The 24,124-nt window shown below is 43.0% G+C and overlaps 2 protein-coding genes across 8 annotated transcripts; one reads left to right on the top strand and one right to left on the bottom strand.

Annotated features, from left to right (window-relative positions):
• Positions 1-475: 475 nt before the first annotated feature.
• sgca (sarcoglycan, alpha) lies at positions 476-4,407 on the top strand. The gene is made up of 11 exons (XM_018666254.2): positions 476-624; positions 894-1,022; positions 1,136-1,284; positions 2,360-2,426; positions 2,554-2,752; positions 2,835-3,003; positions 3,184-3,392; positions 3,585-3,611; positions 3,741-3,920; positions 4,051-4,077; positions 4,196-4,407. Exons 1-11 carry the CDS (start codon positions 588-590, stop codon positions 4,200-4,202), a joined length of 1,200 nt encoding a protein of 399 aa, XP_018521770.1. The 5' UTR covers positions 476-587; the 3' UTR covers positions 4,203-4,407.
• A 1,118-nt stretch (positions 4,408-5,525) lies between these two features.
• Positions 5,526-23,859, bottom strand: col1a1b (collagen, type I, alpha 1b). Of its 7 annotated transcripts, XM_018666207.2 has the most exons (51): positions 23,628-23,859; positions 21,881-22,075; positions 21,268-21,293; positions 21,019-21,054; positions 20,156-20,248; positions 19,506-19,571; positions 19,263-19,307; positions 19,065-19,118; positions 18,679-18,732; positions 18,336-18,389; positions 18,063-18,116; positions 17,914-17,967; positions 17,744-17,788; positions 17,513-17,566; positions 17,277-17,321; positions 16,989-17,042; positions 15,926-16,024; positions 15,772-15,816; positions 15,583-15,681; positions 15,407-15,460; positions 15,181-15,288; positions 14,782-14,835; positions 14,417-14,515; positions 14,259-14,312; positions 14,044-14,142; positions 13,726-13,779; positions 13,537-13,590; positions 13,365-13,418; positions 13,171-13,224; positions 12,918-12,962; positions 12,715-12,813; positions 11,730-11,837; positions 11,354-11,461; positions 11,110-11,163; positions 10,928-10,981; positions 10,663-10,770; positions 10,467-10,520; positions 10,299-10,352; positions 10,023-10,184; positions 9,812-9,919; positions 9,449-9,556; positions 9,222-9,275; positions 8,976-9,083; positions 8,790-8,843; positions 8,565-8,672; positions 8,421-8,474; positions 7,992-8,099; positions 7,611-7,893; positions 7,328-7,518; positions 6,972-7,214; positions 5,526-6,858 (listed from the first exon to the last, which is right to left on the bottom strand). In XM_018666207.2, the coding sequence occupies exons 1-51, from the start codon at positions 23,707-23,709 to the stop codon at positions 6,712-6,714; spliced, it is 4,350 nt and encodes a 1,449-aa protein (XP_018521723.1). In that variant the 5' UTR covers positions 23,710-23,859; the 3' UTR covers positions 5,526-6,711. The 7 variants fall into 7 exon arrangements, with proteins under 7 accessions (XP_018521723.1, XP_050922306.1, XP_050922308.1 ...); XM_051066349.1 differs by lacking the exon at positions 17,513-17,566; XM_051066351.1 differs by lacking the exons at positions 15,181-15,288; positions 15,407-15,460; positions 15,583-15,681; positions 15,772-15,816.
• Positions 23,860-24,124: the final 265 nt, after the last annotated feature.

The following is a 24,124-nucleotide window of genomic DNA, read 5'->3' as shown; positions in this document are numbered from 1 at the left end:
ATTTGCTTTGTAGAAATTCTGAAAAAATAGTAAGAACTGCTTGTCATAGTCATCATTACACAACCCCCCAAAGTGTCACCTTCACAATACTTCTTTTGTCCAAAACTCAAAATAATTTCAAATAGATTACAATTACTAAAGTAATTGCAAGGATACAGCAGGAAATTGTTACACACAAGAGGCAAAAGCCATAACATTTCTGGCATTTTTACATGGAAAAATTATCAAAATAGTTACTGTTCAATCAATTTATCAAATCAATTTAATCAACTAATAGTTTTAATTCTAGCTAATTGTACAAACTGTTGGCAGTTAATTCTATAACAAAGCATCATATTTTACTCCTTCATATGTTTTGTATGTAGAAATGTTGATTTGTAAGGTAACTACTAATTCCATCTGTCAAATAAATCACCAGATATTATAGCCAGCAGGAATAATGCAGCTCCCCACAGTCTCACACTCCCAGACTCACAGACACCCTGCCGGATGTTATTAGGTGAGTGAAGCAAAAATAGCCCTGACAAGTCTTTAGCTGTGACCAAGCCCCTCTCCACTTGGCTCTGTCAATCAAAAGTCAAAACAAGATGGCAGGCTGCGGGAGCTGGGTCTTCTTCTTAACAGGCAAGTTTATTCCCCAAATTATCCAACTTCATGTGATATGACAACACTATTAGCCTTCGTCCTGCTATAGTATCAGCTCTGTGTTTCTTTTGTGTAAACATTTTGTCCTGGTGCCAGCTGTGCAGGACTACAGGCCTCACTATTAGACTACATCATTAGAGGTTGTGTATTTTCACTTTTTAAAGTCAGGTTTAAGGGATTTCTTTGTCAGTTTTGATCTTTCACATTCATCTTTTGATGTTTTTTTTTCCCCCACACTTCCAACGCAGTTTGTGCTGTCAGTTTGTTCGGGGCCAATGCAGAGATCAAATTTACCATTCCTGTTGGGAAGTTTTTTACATATGAGCTGATGAGAGAGACTTTCCAGAGTGACTTTGAACCTTCGTCAAAACTCTACCGTAAGAGCCTGAATCATTAATTCGCCTTTGTCATGATTTAACAAAATTGTAAGGTATATTTTTTCTTGTATGTGTCTATTTCTCTACTCCTCTTTTTGCATGTTATAATGCAGGACGCCTACAGGATGACCCCATGACTTTTAAGTGCAACAGACAGAAATACCCAGACCTCCCAGAGTGGTTGCGCTTCACCCAACGGCACCCCTATGATAACGGCTTCCTTTATGGCACGCCGACATCTCCAGGAAAAAGCATAATTGAGGTACAAAGTCATCATTTGTACCAACGGTGGCACAACCCTGAAACACTTTATATCATCAGAATGCTGCACATTACATTTCAGGTCTTATCTTTACTGCTTAGTTTTAGTATATTCTCACATTTTTCTCTTCCTGTAAATAATGGGCCAAACATAGAAAAGAATCCAGTGCAGCTACAGTGGAGGCAAATCTGAAAAAAAAAATATACAGCAGTCTGAAACATCAGTAGCAGATGTCAGGTTTTGTTGTCAAACCCCCAGAGACAAAAGCTTGGGTTTCTCTCTAGAGTTGCTATCTTGAACCAACATTAAAAATTCAGGGAAAAAACATATCTTTGAAGAAGAGGGGATACACATTTCTGAAGTGTCACTTTGGTCTCAATCAAACAGAATGAATTATAGCTTGCAAACATGCTTCATTTGAGTGTAACCACAGATTACAGCTGTACCTCGGATTCAAAACACTCCCCATATTGACAGCCTATTTCTGACTTTCTATGCATTCATTTTTACCTTTGTCCTCCACATGCACCGTATCAGCACAAACTCAGCCATAAATGTGACTTCTCATTTTGTCAGTTAAAATATAAAGCTGCCCGGAACCCAAAATATTTGAAAGATGACAATGACTGGTGAAAATGTACAAATCAAGTTATAATCACTCAAAATATTATTTGGAACAGTTGAAGTTTTTACATTAAAGTTGATTTGATTTCAAAGTCCATGTCCAAAATTAATAATTCACTGTTCTAAGCATTACTTTCAAAAAATGTTTACAGTCTAAAGATATTAATTAGATAGCGTGTGAAAGTCCCACATCAGCACTTTGGGCTGGTTTTCTGAGCTTGTCTCTACATAATATATAAATAAAGTCATGTAAGTGTAAATAAAACATGCTCAGAGTATTCACAGAGGATGTTTAGGATGCAGAAGTAGATAAGGAAGGTTGATGGGAAGTAAAAGTACACTTAGCCGAGGTGAAATATTTCCTGAAATACTCTAAGCATCACAAACCAGTAGTGCCATAATATTTGAGGATAACTATGCTGGTAACAAACTGTTGTTCTTTTTCTGATAGGTCTATGCCATCAACAAGCAGAGCTATGAAACAGCCAGACAGATTATTGTAATCAAAATTGTTGCAGGTATGTGTGATTTAAATGTCATCACAAATACATAGCACAGTAATGGTAATAATGAATGAGTTTAAATGACGGATGAAAATGTAGTAAGTGCAGTTAACATGTTGTCCATTGCTGCTGTCACTCACAGAGAAGATGCTGCCCTATCAGGCTGAGGTCTTCATCAAGCTGAGGGAGATTGAGAAGGTGCTGCCCTCTTCTGTTCAGGACGAGATAAAGCAGGACTTACAGAAGCTGTGGGACACAGAGGCTTTGGAAATTATCAATATCACCAATGCCCTCGACCGCGGCGGCAGAGTTCCCCTCCCTCTCGCAGGGCACTTTGAAGGGTAAACAAACAGATTTGTGCACACCTTGGTGTAAGTTTTAGCTTTGGAATAACCATGTTTATTACATTCTGTTTTGTGGTAGTGTGTATGTGAAGGTGGGGTCTGAGCAGTATTTCTCAGACTGCCTCCTGAGGGTGCTGACACCAGAGTACCAGAGGCAGTGCACAGCAGGGGCCAAAGTCAAAGTCCCTGGAGGCTGTAACTTCTGCAGCATCCCCAGCAACTGTATCACCTGGTGCAAGACGGAGCTGGTGAGACATGTGAATTTGTTTTGAATGGAAATGAACACATGATATATCTGAATGAGCATGCAGCATTTGTGTAGAGACTTACATGTGATGCTGAAACACCACAGCACAGTAACAGTCCCATCACCTGTGGCTATGTGTCTCACAGTTACCACTAACAGAAGAGAAACTTTCTCCCTGCAGTTCGATCTGACAAAGCAGGAGCCGACCCCGCCGGCTCCCACCGTTGGCTCGGGGATACTGGAGGCTGGAGGTGACTTCGACCCTCCTGAGTCTCCCCCAAGCAGAGACTATTTCCCGGACTACATCGTGACAGTGATTGTGCCCCTGATCCTCGCCATCGTCCTGTGTCTGCTGCTGGCCTACATCATGTATGGCAGACGAGAGGGAGTGTATGTATCTGTTCTCTAAAAGAAAACTGATCTTTAATGTCATTATCATAAAGGGTCAGTTCGCCAAATTACATTTTCCCCACCTGTCCATAGCAGAATTTTATGCAGCCACCCTTATGTTGGTGAGCTATACCTTTAAAAAAAATAGGCTTTTATCCCTGTTAATGGTTATTTTTATTTTTATTTTTTTAGTGCAAAAAGGAATGCAAGGACCAACCAGTAAGTACCTTGAGTTTTTCACTGTTCTCTGCATGAAAATATTTTTGCAGAAATCAGTGGTAGAATATTACTAAGCACATTTACTAAAGAGAAAACAGAAAACAGTGTGTGATGTCCTGTTCGCTGCAGAATTCAGCTGTACCACCACCACACCATTCACGGGAACACTGATGAGCTGAGGAACATGGCCGGAAACCGAGGTGTTCCTCCGCCTCTGTCCACGCTGCCCATGTTCAACAGCCGGACCGGGGAGACAGCTCCACCCCTGCAGTCTGACAGCCCCAGCATCCCCCTCATCATGGCTCAGCAGTAAGACCCCCACCCACTGATTCTCATCCTTCACTCACACACCTACAGATTGTCATTACCTGCATTCATCATCATTGTTTCTATTATTATGTTGCTTTAGCTGATGACTCACTGTTTCTCCTCCTCGTAGTGATCCCTACAGTGACACACTGCCCAGGTAAACACACTCATGGGACTTCCTCCTACAACACTGCCATCATTCTAGTCTATATTTAGACTTTTCAAATTCAAAGCATCTAAAGAAAACAGACCCATCGCATTGTTTCTTTTTGCAGGAAATAAGAACAACGATGGATAAAAAGTCATTCACGCAGCCATTTGCTGCCACAGTCTGTAATTCTATATTTGCAGTGTGAAATGATGTTTTTTCTTCTTCAGGCTCCATGAGATTAAATTAATAGTGTGCTGTTTCTCAGATTGTTATTTGCCATTTAGGATTTTCTGTATTCCACTTCCTTTCACTACTAATAAAAAATATCAAAAACCACACTTATTCATTATTAAGATGTCTAAGGTTTCTCAGTTCAGGTATGATGTAGTCTGTCTCCTTTGGAAGAGTATTAAGGTAAAAGGAGAAGGCATCCAGACCTAAAATTTTAGAGATTCATGCAATACCTGAGGGCGTCAGAAAAAATGAAGAAATTGACTGTTTTTGCCTTTTTCCGCCAGACTTGTGCAAATATGTGAACAAAAATCCAGAAAGAATATTATGTGAGTAACAGTTTCACATACGTAAATGTATGTTCCCTCTGTCTGTGTTTCTCTATCACAGTGGTTCCCAATTTAAATCTGACTCATCACTAGATGATTAACAAGATGAGAAATAAGAAAAAAAAAATGTTTCAGCTACACATTGTGTGAATTTTTTCTGATGTATCACTAATCTTTTTTTTTTCTTTTTCTTTTTTACCTCAGGTCGCGACATCATTTACAGTCTCTGCTTTTGCTGTTGTGAAAAGGTGAAACCTGCAAGTGTCCAATCCTCAAAGAGTAGTGCAGCAGTGGTTCCTGTTTGGTTCAGTGTTGAACTTCCCTGTAAAGCAGCTGTGGTTGCACTAGAAGTCCAGAAGGGGTCGCTGGTGTATCTTTAATTGTTTTGGGAGCGTTTGGGTCAGACACACATCTCCTCTCCTGTCAACATTGAACGGTCATTCTCATGAAAATTCAGTTTCCTGTTTTTGAGTGTGGAAATGAAAACAAGACATGCGATATGGAGACTGCAATGGCTACATGTCCGCTTAACATTTCTGGCCGTCAGCTTCATTTAACAGTGATTTAGGCCTGATTTCTAAAGGAATTTCGCTGCAGAGTCACTCGCACCAATTGTGAGTGTCTAAGACTAAGAAAACAGTTGGAATCTAGGATATTGGCCTTGTTTTCACTGCTGCTTAATAGAAACATATTCAGTGCAACTGTTGTGGAACAGTTGATTTCTGAACCTACTTTAACTCCACCAGAGTTGAAACATGCATGGTTTCCCTGTGGGGGGGGGGGGTCTCTGAAAATATGAAATGCAGCTTCAGTGTATGGAGTATTTCCCAAATCCCTAACACCTGATTTCAGTTTCACAACAGTTGCAAAACAGGACAGTGAAAACTCTGCCACTGAGTAGACCACTTCACATGCTTTATTTCAGCACCCAAAATAATTAAAAACATCTCGATTTATTATACATGTACAAAATAAGTACAGAATCTCTCTTTTAAACCATGAAAGTGGGTCTGCTTCAAATTCTTTTTTAAGAAACCCTTCGCGAAAAAGACATCAACAAACAACATAAACAACAGGGTGGGAGATGTGTGCTGTTTTTTTTTCTTTTAGTGAAGAGGAGTTTTCCACAGGGGCAAACAGACAGAAAGATCAACACTGAACACATGGGCAGGGGATTGATATTGAACCAGAATCACTTGCTTTTATCTACAAAGACATGATTGCATGCATTACATCTGCAGTGATCACCTTTTCAGAGGACCTCTGTTATTAAACCAACACTTAAGAAGAAAACAATTGCACTGCATAGACAACAAGACAATGAGTCAATTTAGTAGCACCAAAGGTTCTGCAGGCATTAGTGGCAATGGTTACAGTATGACAGTGATAGTTTCACCATCAAACACCAATAACTGGACCTCACTGAATTGGTAATAGCACCTTTGAATGTTTTTAATTCCCCTCCCTAAATAGACTTGTTGTGTAAAATATACCCTTTTCGTTAAGAAAAATTGGGGGTGACTTCTTGTTATGAGGTAGCCATCTACGTATTGCAATGAAGGTGAGCTTCTTTGTCTTGCTCGTTTGCTGGTCACATTTGTCTGAGCAACATTCAGGTGTTGTTGTTTCGTGAATTTAGAACAAGAGGACACTTCACACTTTTTACAATTTATTTAACACCAGAAAAATGGTACATATCATTTGTTGTTTTCAATGTCCTTCCGCAGTGGTAGAAAATGGCAAAAGTCACCTGTGTTTCATTGCGTATGTGGATCTTTTTTTTTTTTTTCTTTTTTTTTTCTCAATCTCCAGGGGGAAATTTTACACAAGCATATATTATTTTCTTGTTGCCAGTGGAAACAAAAGATTCTTTTTAAAGTGTCCTTGTGGTTGGTTTCGGTTGAAGTAGCAGTCCCAAAAACTTCTCATGATTGGAAAAACACAAACACCGTCTTCAGTAGAGTGGTTTTAAGCATGTGGGCCAATGGCAGCCGAATGAGTTTTGAATGCATAGAAAAAGGATTTAGAGATGACTGCTAGAAAAAAAAACAACAATGTCATGTCCATATTTCTTTCATTTTTACAAGAAGCAAACGGGGCCAACTTCGACGCCAAATTCCTGATCAGGTGCACCAACATCCATAGGAGCAATGTCAATGATGGGCAGGCGGGATGTTTTTGATGTCTTGTAGTCGATGACTGTCTTGCCCCATGTGCCAGTGTGTGACTGTGGAGGGGAAGAAAAGAAGAAAAGGTCAGATATTGCTCAAAACCACTGGATGATTTTACAAATGCCGCTTGAGTAATTTAGGTAAATGGAATCTCCAGGGGAAAACTCACCGTGCAGCCATCCTCGCTGACGCTGTATGTGAAGCGGCTGTTGCCCTCGGCTCTGATCTCGACGTCGTTGGAGCCCTGGAGAAGCAGGGCCTTCTTCAGGTTGCCAGTGGCGGAGTCCATGTAGGCAATGCTGTTCTTGCAGTGGTATGTGATGTTCTGAGAGGCCTGGTTGGACATCAGGCGCATGAAGGTCATCTGGATGCTGACGTCCTCGGGATCAGCTCCATCGGTGCCATACTGGAACTGCATTGTGGAGAAGGATACAGGGGTTTTATTGTCACTGGCTTAACAGTACTGTACATATCCTATGGTCCATCAGTGGACAAGGATGAGTTTGGAAAGTTTTGTCTTCTCACCTGGAATCCACCGGTCATGGACTCGCTGAACCAGACGTGCTTCTTCTCTCTGATGTTCTTGCTGAGGTACCAGTTCTTCATGGGGATGCTGGACTCGCTGGGGTGGATGCAAGTCTCGCCAGTCTCCATGTTGCAGTGGACCTTGATGGCATCCAAAGGAGAGCCCTGGTTGGGATCAACCCAGTAGGTGCCTGTAACGGAGAAACATAACAGTTTGAATCAGGCCTTATTCTCACATTACACTTTTCCTAAAGGCTCCAACAGGACTGTGTTTCACACTCACCGCTCTTCCACTCAGGGTGGCACATCCTCAGGTCACGGCACATGCGGGCAGGGCTCTTCTGGGTACCGTCGGGGCTACGGATCTTCTCGACCTTCTGAGTCAGGGTCTTGAGGGTGGTGTCAACCTCCATGTCGCGATCGCGCATCATGTTGGGGTCGTCAGCGCGGTAGTGGCCGCCACGGTAGGGATCGGGGGCCTTCTCCTGAATTGGCTGGCTGATGAAGTCGAATCCACCGCCGGGAGGTCCTGGGGGTCCAGCAGGTCCAGGTGGTCCGGGAGGACCCTGTTTGGAGGCGCCAGGGGTTTTCAAAGTGAAACCATATTCAAACTGTCTGAATTTACAAGTCTGTGGATATAATAAAGAATAGCAGTGCAACTTACAGCAGGTCCCATCTCTCCATTGCGACCGCGAGGTCCAGGGGGTCCGATGGGTCCAGGCAGACCGTTCATGCCATCCTTACCAGGGGGACCGTTAGATCCAGCAGGTCCCTATGGAAGAAAGCCACATGTTCACTTGGTGAGAGAAAACCCAAATTCATAACAGTTCAACTTGCCACTGACATTACGTGCATGTGTAAAACTGATGAGTGTGTCAACAACTGTAACATGTGTGGTCCTGCTTATCATACACGGTGCTTTTATCATGTTACTTTCTGGATTATTGGCCATTAGCTCTGTGCAATGGAATTCATATTTTGTCAAGTCAAATCTTAAGGAAAACCAAAAACAGGCTCTTCAAGCAGCTAGATCAGTAGAAAATCATTATTGTTTTGTGAGTAACTACCAATAATGTGAAAACTTTGTGCTTACTCTAGGTCCAGCGGGTCCATTGGCACCAGCAGGTCCTCTCTCTCCAGCAGCTCCCTACAGGCAGAGGAAGATGTTAATATCAAATGTTTGAAGCAGTAGTCTACAAACCTCTGCTCGCTCTGTTACTTTCAAACAGTTACTTACAGCAACTCCGGGCAGACCCTGCATGCCAGTGAATCCTCTGTGTCCCTTGTGGCCTCTCTCTCCAGCCTCACCAGCCTCTCCTCTGTCTCCCTTGGCTCCAGCAGGGCCCTGAACAAAGGCAACGGGAGATCAAAGCGCCATCTCAGGTTCAATCCATCATCAATCATTATTTCAAAACGATACTAATATGTATAAATGACGCATATTATGTAGGGATGAACGTACGGCAGGACCACGGACACCAGCAGGGCCAGCAGGACCGGCAGGACCGGCGGGACCCTGAGGGAAAGAGAGGAGAGAAAATCAAAAAAGTGAAAATCAATTTCACAGTGAAATTTAAAGTCATCTCTCCAGTGAGTTACCAAATTTAACATGGTTAAATTTTTCAACAAACAGGAGGGGGGGGCTTACACTCTCTCCACGGTCACCACTCTTGCCAGAGGGACCAACAGCTCCGGGGGCTCCAGGAGCACCAGGTGGTCCAGGGGGTCCAGCCATACCACTCTCACCACGGTCTCCCTATAGAAACAAATTTCCAATGAGGCCATGCTAAGCAGCTAAAGGCTAATTATAATTAGGAAAACACAGAAGTTTTTGTATTTAGATACTATTTGAGGTTTGAGAAAAATAGAAATTAGACCAGAAGAGGGAGGTTACCTTGGGGCCAGGAGCTCCGTCGCGACCAGGGGCACCATCGTGTCCCATAGATCCCTGTGGAGGAGCAATAATCAGAATGTTTAATGGTTAGCAACAATATGCTAGGGAGTGCATCATTAGCCAGTGAATGAATCTGTGTGAATTGTGGGAAGATTTGCAATGTGTGAGACCCTGCTCTACACGTCTCTGATTCAGAGTGACTATTACAGCAGATTGAGGAGGCATACCTCACGACCAGCCTCTCCAGGAGCACCAGACAGTCCAGGAGGTCCAGCAGGTCCGGGTGGTCCACGCTCACCAACGGGTCCAGAAGGTCCCTGCTTTCCAGGCTCACCCTGAAGAATAACAAGAGAGGTCAGTGATCTGCATTCATTTGGATGCGTAGAGGGGAGTTTTAGAAATAATGTACATCATGCTGGTATAAAATTATGAGCAACTGATTTTGCATAAAAGTTCATTCTTCTTTCATGTGTACATTTATGAAACACTGTCCTGTAGTACTGCAAAGAAAACACTAAAGATTAAGTGAGATTTATCCCACACAGCATACAGAACACATTCTGCCCATAGTGTACTCTGAGAATACTCACAGCTTGTCCAGGCAGACCAGCGAAACCACGCTCTCCACGCTGTCCAGGGAGACCTACAATACCACGCTGTCCAGCAATACCTTGGGGTCCGGGAAGACCAGCAGCGCCCTGCACAGAAGAACATAGCGGTCAATTCATAGGCACATAAATGAAAGTAGATCACTGTGGTAGATTTTGACCAGGTATTACAGGATTATAGTAGGGCACTCACAGGGGCTCCATCAGAACCAGGGGATCCCTTCTCTCCAGAGGGTCCTGCGATTCCAGCAGCACCAGCCTCACCAGGGCGACCAGCAGGGCCAGTCTCACCACGAGCTCCTCTTGCTCCATCTTTGCCAACGGGTCCAATGGGTCCAGGGGCTCCGGCAGCTCCCTGGAATTAAAGTCAAGACATTGAATCGAACTCCGCCGAAGGCCATGATGCTAACATACAAACAGGCTGTGTATCGGTTATTACTGCTGGTCATGTGGACGCGATGAAACTTACGGCAGGGCCAGGGGGTCCAACTCTGCCAGCAGGTCCAGGGAAACCAGTAGCACCCTACAAGCACACACACAAACGTATAAAATCCCAAATGAAACTCAAAACAGGATCTTAGTCAACAGTTAGGGTCATCTATTTCTACAAAATCTTACATGTCGATGGGATACTTACAGGAGATCCAGCACCACCACGAGCACCTTTAGGTCCAGGGGGTCCAGCAGGTCCCTGTTACCACAGATATTTGTAAGATAAAGAGGAACCACTGTCTAATCATTGTCAGACTGCTGATAACCCCAGGCCTGAACTGTGAATTGTGTTATCCAGTGTTATTATTCTACAGTATGTATCATCTGATAGGTGGGCCTACCTGAGGACCAGCAGCACCAACAGGTCCACCGGGTCCAGGAGCACCAGCATCTCCCTTGGGTCCAGTGTCACCAGTCTCTCCCTTGGCACCAGGCTGACCATCAGCACCCTGAGGTTGGAGGGCAAGAGAGGACACAAGCCAACACACACTTTCTTGAGTCCGCTCTGATTAAAGTGGGTGTGCTGTATTTTCACACAGTTGAAAGCATCTAATTCTATAGAAGACGATCAGTCTTGGGGCAAAATCATATTATTGAGGGACTTACAGGAGGTCCAGCGAATCCGGCAGGTCCAGGAGGTCCAGTCTCTCCACGCTCACCCTGTTGGACAAATAATGAGAGTTTTAGGCTCATTCAGACATAACTGTGTCTAAATTTGCAACACATGCTTAAAATTTATGTTCAGCATGTTTTATTAAGATAGTACAGTGTATACTTTGTGTACTTACAGGGGAACCACGAGGTCCAGTGGGTCCAGTGACTCCAACGGGGCCACCCTCACCCTAAAACCAAAGTGGAAGGAGAAGGACAGGTCAGCAGACATGTTGGTCAGTCATGGCTCAAGTCTTAAAACTAAGTAGAGGAACACCTCTGGTACTAAGGCTGCATTCATACTGTATATATATTAACTACAACTACATGTGAATAAAAACTTGACTTTAAGCAGAAGGACAAAGCTGTGTCTGATCTTACCTTCTCACCCTGAGCACCAGGAGGTCCAGGGACTCCAATAGCACCAGTCATACCACGAGCGCCATCTTTTCCGGGGCCGCCATCAGCTCCCTTGATACCAGCATCACCCTGAGAAGAGAGACATGTAATAAAGTTGATGTAGTTTTCCCACTCTTGCTTATTCACAAGAGCTGAATTATGTCTTTACTTTGTATTTTGCTGCTGAATAGAGAAACTGAAAGTAACTTTATTTACTTGCTCACATTTTATGAACTGCTTTTGACTCATTGTCCAGGGACATTAACATCCTGATCAAGCTATTACAGTGACCAGTAAATCGAAACTGTTTTTGTCATGATGAACACTGATAACCATATTGTATTGGTGTAATACTCACTCTCTCTCCCTTGACACCGGGGAGTCCAGCAGCTCCACGCTCACCGGGCATTCCCTGCATACCGGGGGCTCCCTGACCACCGGGGGCACCAGCGGCACCGGGCTCTCCCTGCACACAAACACAAAAACATAAATAACCATATAATTATCCATCAGCTGCAAGAGACCAATCCAGCTGACACAGATCACTGGAGGCCAACAAGTGAATCTACACTGGTTCTGTTGATGTTGATCTGTTTTGTGATGAAGGAGAGTGAATGTAAGAATAATAGTAAAGTGTAATTGGCAGGCTTTTGATCATAGACCCTTTTAAAATCTTGTTTTCATTATTTATAACTCTGCATACTATAACCTGTCCAATAGCTTTGGTTTTAAGGAAGTTACAGCTCAGAGAGTGCAGGTGTGTGTGACACATGTCATTTCTGAGGAGAAAATGTAACAAGTCATCTGCTACCATCAACAATTTGTCACTTGGTGGAAAGTCATTTGATGAATCTGTTTATTCTGGGCACCAAAATGCATTCTGACCATCTCAGCTTTAAATGGATATGAGAGGTGTTATTTATCCTAAAGGTAATCATACAGCTCATGCTCAGGATTCAGGATGACGCAGGGTGACTCATACTCTGAACTGTTACCTAATTAATGATATTATTAGAATATACTTGTGGTATACATGTTCATTTGCTCCTCAGGGTGTGAATAATGACTCACATGGCAAGTTATGATGTGAAGACAGAACATTTTTAATAAGATGGAGTGCTCTTACTTTAAGGGCCTGAAGGAATTTGTATGAGCCTGTTTTATTGTAGCTTTGCATTTGATACATATATTAATTATTAATACTTTTCCAGTGTTAACTTTAAATATTAATTGTCTGTGTTGATGTCAGTGGACTGCTTACATTGTCTTTAATTCTCTATTATTTCAAAAACTGGACTGGACTGAAAAGTGAGATTTCCTCATAATTTTTTTTCCCCTCTTACCTTAGGTCCATCGCTACCAGCAGGGCCAGGAGCACCACGGGCTCCAACTGGGCCAGTGATGCCAGGAGCACCACGCTCACCAGGGAAACCTCTGTCGCCCTAAAGGATAGAAGGGATGCATCAGTCAGACCATTGGAGGTAAAGACCAGAGGAACAATCAGATGATGACAATGTTTTGTGTCTGAAATGCAGAGGATACTCACTCTGGGTCCAGCTGGGCCAGGGGGTCCAGCCTCACCAGGAGCACCCTGAAGAAAAGGAAAGGGGAGAAAGGTTATCATGAATTCTGATTTACTGCATCAGTATTATATGCAATGAAGCAATCTCCCACACAGTGTATGTGCATTACATATACCAGACTATATCTGACTGCGTGAATAGCAACTAACATTTCCATTTGGCATTAAGGCCTAGTTTACAAGTAAAGGCAAGTCATAATTCCCCTGTGACTCTTACCTGCTCACCAGGCTTGCCAGTCTCACCAGTAGCACCTTGGGGTCCAGGAAGACCCTGCACGAATAATAAAGAAGAAAATCTACGGTTAATAAGAGGAATTGTGACAGAGATCACAAGAATAACATCAATAAATATATAACAATAACATCAACAAACTCAAAGAAAGACAGGGCTCAGGCTGCAGAGAAACCCACCTGGAATCCGGGAGGACCAACAGGTCCCTGCTCTCCCTTCTCTCCAGCAGGTCCCTGAACAGAGAGAAGCAAAGTGGATGATGAGATGAGATGATTAGATTAAGTTAATCCTGTAAAGTATATGACAAAATCCTGATGGCGAAATCAGTGATATAATAGGTGAGATACATACAGCGGCACCAGCAGGTCCAGGAGCACCAACGTCACCATCTTTGCCAGGGGCACCCTGTGAAAAAAAAACATCACCCAAACCAATCATCAGCTGTTGAGCTTTTTATGGGCATTCATTTTGATAGGAAACATATTGTACACCAGTTTACAGCATTTAATTTGTATAATTTGAAAATATACCAGCACTTACAACAGGGCCAGAGGCACCACCGGGGCCTCTCTCACCAGGCTTACCAGCATCACCCTGTTAAAAAGAACAAAGTCCACACTTACATCTGCTGATTAAAGATTTTGCATCAGTACTCCTGTTTGAATTCACCTGTATGGACCATAAGGATCATCTAAAACCTGATCTTCGTACAGCTTATTTTTGTTTATTAATAACAAGCATATTTTTATTTTATTTAACACCCTAAAGACTGTTCTTACCAGGGTAAATGTATGCACACATCATCTAGCATTTCTTGTATTTGAAAGGAAAATGAGTGTGGATGTTCTATTTACTCACAGCGGCTCCCTTGGGTCCGGGGAATCCCATAACTCCAGGAGGACCTCTTGCTCCAGCGGGGCCAGGGGGTCCAGGGCGGCCATCTTGTCCAGCAACACCCTTAAGATTGGGAAGAATGGTAAAATATTTAGAATATGCTCTCCAAGCATGACTAAAATGATATGTTCCATCATTAAGTCAATACTATGTGATACTGGTAGTGAGTCAGTACTTACAGCAGGTCCAGCTTTGCCGTCAGGGCCAGGGCTTCCAGGGCTACCAGTCATACCCTATGGAGAAAAGGCCACAAATGAATTCAAAACACATGTGATTCAATGAATATAAAGACAAACAACAGAGTTTTGTTCATGTTGCAATCTACAACAGCACTCACCTTGGATCCAGGTGCGCCAGGAGCACCAGGGCTTCCAGCCTCACCAGTGGCTCCCTGAGCTCCCATTGGTCCGGGGGAACCACGCTCACCAGGGGCTCCCTGTCATACAAGAGAAGAAGAATCAGGAGAAATCTCCAAAGGTGGTGATGGTGGATGATGCTTATGAACTGAATCATCAGTAGGTAAATCTTTGCTGATAGCTGTTATGGTTTTCTGATGTGTTTAAGTGTTTGGTCATGAGTAGAATACAGTCAGGCAAACTGGTTATATGGTAGGTTAGGATACATTAGGGGTCTAATCCACAATCAAGATCAGATTCATTTCTGACCTGGATGAGGACCTGTTTGATAGACTGACTAACTCACCTTGCCACCAGCAGCTCCATCAGCACCAGGGAAACCACGAGCACCAGGGGCACCCTAATGGGAAAACAGACACACCAACCATGTCACTAACTGTGGTGTAAGTACTAAATTCCAGGGATGAATCCCCCTGGGAATTTAACATATGGGAAATATGCACAATGCTTTAGGAGAACATTGATTATGGGATTTTACCATTGCTACTTCACTAATATGAGTGAAAGTAAAGTATTTATTATTTGAGCACAATGGGAAATTGATATGTGACATCATGGCCGTTCCTAATATTCTCTAAAGCAAATGGCCCATGATTTACAAGTGTGTTCTCCTCCTCAGATCAGTGGCAACTGCAATATCTGACACAAGTCTGATGTAGCTGAAGAGAAAGAGGGATTAACATACACGCTCTCCAGGAGGTCCACGGGGTCCAGCACCACCGGGCTCTCCACGGGCTCCTCTCTTTCCCTCCTCACCAGAGGGTCCAGGAAGTCCCTGAACTCCAGCGGGGCCCTGGAAAAGAAAGGAAAGTCGTTAAAAACTGAGGTCGTCCATGTCAGGTTATTTGCCAAAACTATCACACAGAATCTGTGTTAAATTAATGTAAGAATCATGTATATCTGAAACTTACAGGCTCTCCCTTGGCACCAGGCTCTCCCTTAGGACCAGAGGGGCCAATATCACCCTGTTGGCAGAAACACACATATTTTATGTAAGATGCCAGGTGATCCACGGTCTCTGTAACACTGAAGAACAACATGTGTTGAAACCAAAACTCAAATTTCACACAATCAGTTGTCTACTCACATTGTTACCCTTGGGACCAGGAGCACCAACACCTCCTTGAGCTCCAGCAGGACCACGAGCACCAGGGAAACCAGGAGCACCAGCAATACCAGCAGCACCCTATGGGATGGAAAAATCAGGGTGTCAGAATACTTCAAATGTAGGATTTAAGAGAAATAAATGTGATCAATGAATGTGTATGACACTTACAGGAGCACCCTTGTTACCAGGGGCACCATCAGTTCCAGGGGCACCCTAATGAGAGAGGAAAGACATAAAATATTTAGCATGAATAATTACCTTTTTTTAATTTTATGTTATTGAGTGTGAAAGACTGCTTACAGACAGTCTAGTATCTACTCACAGCAGGTCCAGCGGGTCCAGCAGGTCCTGGGTTACCAGGCTCACCACGGGCTCCCTGGGGTCCCTCAGATCCACGGCCTCCCTGAGGACCAGTCTCTCCCTGTTGAGGAAAGCAACAGTGTCTCAGAAATCTACTTTGATATTGTGAGTACCTTCATGAAAACCAAATACATTAAACAGCTTAATGAAACAGTCTATCTTAGGCCTGATAACACCAATATTGTTTATAATAGATATACAACTATACCACACTGTGAAGATAGGTGGAATATTGTCCTAGTTTATTGACACTAGTGGGAAATTATCTTTAAGTTAATTATTTTATCAAAATATTACAGCTTGTAATACAAATTTGAATATGGAGTATACAGGGTGAACAGAGACAAAATAGTCCTATTCTTAAAATAGCTCAGGTGTGTGTGACTTCATACCAGCTAAGAGCTACAGAATGTTAAAATAGATTGCAACAGGGAAGGGGGGGGGGGGGGCAACTGAGGTAAGGTGCCATTAGAGGTCTGCTGATGCCATCTGGTGGCTACAGTGTTCACCTGGGATATATGTATGATTGTGTCAAATATTTTGTTTTCAGTTTTACAACATGCTAACTAATGGCTGAATTTGGAGCATGGATGATGTATGATTAATTTGAATGTGCATTGGGAAGTTTCTCCAGTGATAATTCTCCTAATACTAAGGCCTCCTCCAGTTCAAATAGGGCAACAGGGCTTCATCTGTACAGTCAGTTAAGGTCCCCAGTTTTCCTGCTGATGAACAAAATCAGGGGGACGGTGAGAGAAAGTGAGTGAGAGGATACTAAGTTAAAATATTGTCATGTCACGACCAGTTGGCCATGGCTGTAAGGGCAACCCTTATTTGATGGATTAATGGCTGCAATTTTAAGGCTTCATGATGTACACCATAAAATAGTGTAACAGCAATAACCAGACAAGTTAGACATAGAGCAGGAAACCTGCACCTGATCTAAGGATAATAAACCTAGTGATCCAATTTAACAGCCTATTGTGATGGGACATGAAAAATGCCTTGAGTACTGGATGACGTACCTTAGCACCAGCACCACCGGGGAATCCAGGGGGACCAGCAGGTCCAGTGGGTCCCTGAAAAATACAGACACATGATGTTAACAGATCTGGATCCACAAAGACATCCAATAATTTGAGGGAAAGCAAACAATGAATTATTCCATATCATCCCATTTATAGCATCTGTTTGGTAGCAAACCAACAGTGCACTGAATCTTTTACTATAGCCTAACATACAGTTTTAAGCAGGTGCAATGGCCTGCATGAATTTCCAAGTGGCAAAAAACAGTGCAGAACAATAATACTTACAGGAGGTCCAGCAGCACCAGTGTTGCCATCATTACCACGAGCACCCTGCAGAGAGAGAGAGGAGAATGATCAAAGTGAGATTTGGAAAAAAATATCTGAGTCAAAATATGAAATAATCATCATCAGATCTAAACAAGGGTATGGGACTAAATATCATAAATAGACAGCAACATGGTCCAGTTTTTGTTTTTGACTAACAGTCACAGGTGTTTCAGTACACTGATAAGATTACTTACAGAAGGGCCAGGAGGTCCAGGGCGGCCTCTCTCACCAGGAAGACCACGAGCACCCTGGCAAAGACAAGAAACAGAGTGATATTAGCTTGACAGTGCTATGACATTTTACGTACCATCTTTTTTGTACATATGAATAGGATGAGACTTAAAGTGATGCATCTAATCTACACTATACAACAGCCTCTCTCCCTTGGAGTAATGTACATGTCAACAAGTTGATTGAAAACCTACCATGATGCCAGGGACACCGTTCTCACCAGGGGCACCGGGCTCTCCCTGTAGACAAATAGAGAAGAAAAAAAAGAGACCAGCATTAGAATAGCTGTAATATAGTGGTTCAAACTGAAATACTGGTGCAGTTTATGACCTCATTCCAGCAAGTGCATATCCTGCTATCTCACCTTAGGGCCAGCGGGTCCAGTGTCTCCCTTAGCTCCATCCAGACCGCTGAAACCCTGTGAACAAAAATCAGCAAGCGTCATCAGCTCAGCCACCGCTCATAATAACCAAAAAGGGTGATTTTGCTTTTCAATTGCTCATCCGAACTCACTCTGTGTCCCTTGATGCCGGGGAGTCCGGGGGTTCCGGGGAATCCACGAGCACCCTGCAGGAGGAAAACAAAAGATATGTCAATAGCTGATCTTTAAAAATGAACAATGCAAATGCCTCATGCATGATAATGATAATCTATAATAATATAATTCTTCTGCAAATAGAGAAGTACAGCCAGGGAATCATGTGCGTGCATCCTGATCGGCTTTCACAGGAATGCCAATATTGATATTTCATCTCCTGAACTTTGCACTCAATGGGAATCACTCACCTGAGGGCCAGCAGCTCCGCGCTCACCAGGGCGTCCAGCTTTGCCAGGCTCACCCTGTTGAAGACGCACAGAGGGGAGGTTAGCATGAGATGAGGGTGTGGAAAAATCACTAACTGTTGTATGTCTCGTTCAGACAATAAATAAGTTATATAAAAATCACTCAGGAAGGTTTATGACACATGATAAAAGGATAACGAGGACTAGGACAGCAGAGGGAAATATAATCATCAGTTAATATCTACTAAGTGTCTTTCTGCAGGTTATACATGAATATAACTGTACAACATCCCAGGATGTCCTCCTGAATATAGACAGGGAAGAAAATAATCAATAAGTCACTTACATCATCTCCGTTCTTTCCAGGGGGGCCAGCAGGACCACGGGCACCCATGGGACCCTAAAAATACCAATAAATGACTGGATTAGCACCAAATTAATGATGACTATTTGAAGTTTATGTCTGTTACTCTGGGTAAAGAACAGGGGGTGAGTGGTGAGTGCATTTATCGTCAACAAAGAGTGTGCAGATGTGTGTCAGAGGGTCAGCGATTACAACAGGAAGTGGAACAGAGAGTACAGGAAGTGGGAGCTGTAAGCTAATGAGATCTGGGAAACAGTGTGCAGTGTTGTGCCTCATTAATGTGGATGAAGCTGGCATTTTCTGCCCAACTCAACATCCTCATCATAGACGAACCAAGACATGTTTAGTAGAAGATTTTGTCTACTCACAGCAGCTCCAGGCTCACCAGGCTCACCAGGGGGTCCAGTGAAACCCTGAGGACCCTGAAAGACGAAAGAACGACAAAAGAAACAGTTCAATACAACATCTTCTTTCTTTTTTTATGTGATGACATTTTAGGGCCTATTATGAGCATATTTTCAAAATGAATCACTGAAGTGCCATTTCATCAATAAGGGAATACTTACAGATGAGCCAGAGGGGCCAGGAGGACCACGAGGACCCATAGGACCCTGTTTGTAAAGACATGAAAAAAAAAGCCTTTATATTGTATTCAATTGACTTCAAACTGAACAAAGACTGACCTAAATATACATGCGAGTAGCAGTATGAATCAGCATTACTGACAGTAATGTAAACATCTAAACCTGGGCTTTATTGCTGCAAATTTAGTGGTAAGTATATACTGAGAGAAAGCAATGCCTTCATACCATTGGGCCAATGACCTGGCCACCACCAGATTTGGAGGAGTCATAGCTCATTTGAGGAGAGAAGTTCTGTCAGGGGAGAAGAAAAAGAATTAGTCACTGAGCTTAAAGAAACAAGTGTGGCTCATAGTAACTCTGAATTACATCATATAATATAAAGAGTTCTATTTCAGGAGAAGGGTAAGTATTGCTAACAATAAACTCATGTAAGATCCTGTAGCACAGATGTAGAGGAAGTTTAACGTGTTAAAATTATGTAAATGCCTAGGGGAACGTTCAGGATAGATTAAACTGGTCAACACTTTTATATATATTATATATTATATTATATATCATTTATAATTCTGCATTTTCCCCAGATGTAAACCTGAGGACCAGGGAGCTGTCTGCACTCCCAGTGCTGAAATAAACATGGAGCAGATTTCCAAGTCATTTCTCTCTGTCATCAAGTCATCTTACCCTTCAAGTCTGTGTAAAAAGAGTGATTACAGACTGAAGTGATGCTGAATTGCAGAAGTAAGGGGCAGGCTTTGGGGGTGAGATTAAATCTATCTTGGACCACCATGAGATTTTAAGATGTATCTCATCTGACTCATGTCGTATACAAAACTTAATCCTAGATTCTGTGGATGCTCTGACTCAGTAACACTTACTCCGCCAAGGCCAGGGGGGCCAGGGGGGCCGGGAGGGCCAGGAAGGCCAGGCTGTCCAGGGATTCCGTCATTGCCAGGAGGACCAACTGGACCCTGCAGAAAAATCCAAGCAGACACGGTCAGTTGGCAATTTTCTTTACTAATCATTTCAATTTTCTAACTCATTTTTCAATTTGAGATTACAGCTCATAGGAAAACCAATGTAGATTAGAGCTAAACTCACACAGTTGACAAACAAATATAAAACTGTGTGCATGCTGTGATTGATATTACATATTTATTTTTCCATTCGTTTAACCTTGAAGATAGAAAGGTTGCAAAAAAGTTTTTAAAAAATAGATTTCAATTTCAAATTAACTTTACATGTTTCTTATTTGTTATTTATTTGCCTCATTATTTCTTAATTAATGTGTTATGTGACCTTTGAACTTTCAATGACCTGTTGACCTTGTGACCTAATTATTAAAGGTCATAAATGACAGTTACGTCATAGGAGCTTTGTCAACATTGAAATCAGTTTGCAGGGGCTCACTCAGAAAATACATGGTGGTGCCGTCTACATTTTGACATTTTTAGTCAGTAATTAGTGAAATGTGTGACAAAGTAAAAAATATCCTCAGAAGTGTTTTAACCACATGCAATGCAGCAAAGATGCATGATTTTTACTAAGCCAATATCATATCTTATGAACCCTACACAATGACCAACACAACATGGAAACACTAATTTGCCATTGTTGGGACAAATACATCTAACTAACAAAAAGATCTACAAAGACAAAGTAGTTTAAACATTATTTTTGTCCACAACAGTCAGTTTGTCCTTACAGCAACTATATACAATTCAAGTAAACTGGAACCTACCCTGTCTCCCTTGGGGCCAACGTCTCCCTTTGTTGGCTATGGAGAGACAGAAAAAGGGAGTTAGGCTACGCTGCAGCGTTTCATCCACACTGTAAAGACAAGTGCATCATCTAGAATACAAGCAGGCCTAGTTTAGTCTTGACAAACTAAACTAGGCCTTTCCAGCATCTCCAGAAAAAGATCATTATGAAGTTCAGACCTCACACCCTAAACACACACAATTTTCAGTAAGTTAAAAGGGCAAAATACCTCAGACACGTCTGGAACCAGGGGTCCTACAGAACCAGTGGAGAAAAAGAAAATGTCAACACCTCTTGAACATTCACACAGTCGTAATGTTGGACATTTACAAAATAAAGTTAAGTGGGGTTACGTTTAGTATTAACCAACAAGCTACAGCTATCTACAGCAGGTTTAGACCAAGAGTCAGTGCAGACTACAGCAGGAAATACAGTATTTCTTTATGATTGTGAATCAAACGTCTATTCAATTGAATCTAAATCAATTTTGTACTGAAGGTGGAAAATAAATGGGGTTGTTTTGGGAGACATGTGACATGTGTTGGCCCTGTTGCACCCTGCAGTGTCACTGCACAGGTAGGCATGTTGAGAAATTAAAAATTCCCTGCCAGACTTCACCAAAGAGCAGATATAATCCATCGTTACAGAGAAGGAATATTGAAATTGCAGTGAACAAAAGGTAGATCCAAAACGACTGAAAATCCTCAGGCAAGCAGGCTTAGGGCCTCACGTCCATTTGTGGCCAGAGAGCAAGCGGTTGTCAAGGATCAGGTGGGAGGCACTAGGTGGCGCCACAAAGCTAATTAACCACAGAAATGTTGAGGAGGATCAAGGCAGAGTACCATCAACATCGGGGCAGATAGGGCAGCACTCTCCGTCAGGAATGATGGGATCGGCGCAGTCGGATGTGTCCTCACAGATCACCTCGTCGCACATGACGGTTCCACTGTCACAGACGCAGATCTGGCAGGGCTCTGGTTTCCATACATCCTTGTCGTTGTACAACTGTCCGTCTAATGTGCAGCTGCCGAATGTGCCTGAGAGGAGAAAACTGAGGTGAGTTTGGTTACAGACAGAGCAAATATCCAAAAGGGAGTTGACGTCTAAGTAAGATAATCTATGGGAGCCAGATGTGCCCGGTAGATCTAAACCAGACACTGAACTGTGTTTGCAAAATAACTTAATATTTATGAAGAGAAGGAGAAAGTGCTGCTTCTAATGTAATAATAATTTAGCAGTTTCTCCATTGCTATGTAGTTCTTGCAATTCAGGCTGTGCATCAGTCAGCTCTGACCTCTGGCATGTGGCTCAGACCCTTTGACCTCTCTGTCCTTTAATCTCTGTCATCCATGCCACACTTGGGCTTCAGCTGGCAGTGCCCCAGTCATGGAAACAGGCTGTTAATGGGGTGAATTCTGAGAAAAAATCTGGTGTTTGGTGACTGATTTGTGAGCAGGAGTAGAGCTTCTGATGAAGTACAACATAAGTGACTGTCTATAGAGGCTTTAAATGATCTGGGCCTGTGTGACATCAGAGTGCAGGACGTGGTGCACAGCAGAACAAAGGTGCCATCACCGTCCAACTCTCCTGCTCAGATGCAGGGTTGAGATTTTCCCCTCAAAAACTGGGGTGGAAAATCACTCAGGGCCTGATCACATTTCAAGCTGGTGGATGCGTGGTTGGGCCTCTGAGGTGGGAGGACCGAGGTTTTAAGGATGGACGCGCAGTTCCAGTACCTGCCACGGAGCGGCGCTGTTAACCTACTAAACGAGGTCTTCCGCACCCTTCCCTGTATGGTGATTAATTGAAAAGTCTAGACCATTTCACTGACGACGTCAGGCTTAAGCGATTTTTCCATGGCCCCTTTTCAGCTAACCAAGTCCAGTTTTATACAAACAGGAAAAAATGTTGTTTAATTCGGCATGACATCCTCCTAAAGCTTAATCCTTATAACGCCTTCAAACGTCCCCACTGTCATATTTTAATCCCCAACAAACGTCTGTTTTCACACTTTTGATGCCTTCATGGTAAAGTTATTGACAAAACATCCAAGTATTCTATCCTAAAGGTTTTGGCACCTATTTGGCACAACGTTTCTAAAACTGATGAAAACTGCTTTCTAAAGAAAACATAATTAAGATTTCATCAAATGTTTTTGCCTTTTTTAAATTTCTCAGTGCTTGTGCTCTGCCTCAACTCTCTCTGAACCCAATGTCCTGTCACTGTGCATCAGAGATAAAGCGCAGCTGCTCTCCTCAGGTTTGCGCTCCAGCAGGAGGACGCACACTGAGCGTGTATCTGCACGTCAGTGAGAGCATCAAACAGTACAAGAAAAATCCAGTCTAGAATCTCCTATTCGCTTCCAGATCTCCATTAAGAGAGGGGGGGGGAAAAAGAAGAAGAAGAAGAAAGAAAACACCAAAACGCCTCACTGTGTTACAACTTTCCCCCATCTCTGCCCACTGGAGTCAGGTATCCCGCAGAGGACGATCAGTTCCAGCAAACTGCTCAGCATCCTTGCGGGCTATCCACATCCTGAGTGTGCCACAGTCCCAAAACAACTCAAATCAATGTCAAAGTGATACTTACTATCATCCTCGCCTTGAGCTCTCGCCAAAAGCACTGTTGCGCTGAGCAAAAGCGCTAACCGAATATCCACAAAGCTGAACATGTCTAAATATTAGACATGTAGATTCTTTGCGGCAAGGGGGGAATCCTCTTTTTCTCCTCAGACACCTCTCATACACGGTAGGGTCCGGTCTGTGTGTAACTCCAATCCAGACCCTAGCAGAAACTCCCTACTGCCTAAACAAATGAGTTAGCTTGGCTTTTATATGCCAAAACTTTTGGGGAGGTCCCGTGCGCACCAGATATCTTGTACATGTTCAAGTGGCAGAGTCCCTCCTTCATCAGAGAGAGGGGGCCGTCTTAAAACATGTCAAACAAGTTCACGTTTCAGCTCAAACGTGGATGATGAGGACACTCATCATTTACGCGCCGGCTCTCCACCGTCCCAGACGTGTTTTTTTAATCATCCTCTTGTTCTCCGTGGATTTTTCTTAATTGAGGCTTTTGTTGGGGGTGTT

Source organism: Lates calcarifer, linkage group LG23 (assembly GCF_001640805.2).
Source record: "Lates calcarifer isolate ASB-BC8 linkage group LG23, TLL_Latcal_v3, whole genome shotgun sequence".
NCBI classification, from domain to species: domain Eukaryota; kingdom Metazoa; phylum Chordata; class Actinopteri; family Centropomidae; genus Lates; species Lates calcarifer.
Note: the sequence above shows the minus strand (reverse complement) of the source record. Positions and strands in the feature narration are given on the sequence as shown.

What these genes read in the sequence shown, in the direction of transcription:
- sgca (XM_018666254.2), top strand. Translation starts at nt 588, where the DNA reads ATGGCAGGCTGCGGGAGCTGGGTCTTCTTCTTAACAG. An exon ending in TGTAATCAAAATTGTTGCAG is followed by an intron (nt 2,427 to 2,553) that starts GTATGTGTGATT and finishes TGTCACTCACAG; the next exon opens with AGAAGATGCTGCCCTATCAG. An exon ending in CCCCTCATCATGGCTCAGCA is followed by an intron (nt 3,921 to 4,050) that starts GTAAGACCCCCA and finishes TCCTCCTCGTAG; the next exon opens with TGATCCCTACAGTGACACAC.
- col1a1b (XM_018666207.2), bottom strand. Translation starts at nt 23,709, where the DNA reads ATGTTCAGCTTTGTGGATATTCGGTTAGCGCTTTTGCTCAGCGCAACA. An exon ending in GTGGTGCCTCTGGCCCTGTT is followed by an intron (nt 13,591 to 13,725) that starts GTAAGTGCTGGT and finishes TTTTTTTCACAG; the next exon opens with GGTGCCCCTGGCAAAGATGG. An exon ending in ACGGAGCTCCTGGCCCCAAG is followed by an intron (nt 9,084 to 9,221) that starts GTAACCTCCCTC and finishes TTGTTTCTATAG; the next exon opens with GGAGACCGTGGTGAGAGTGG.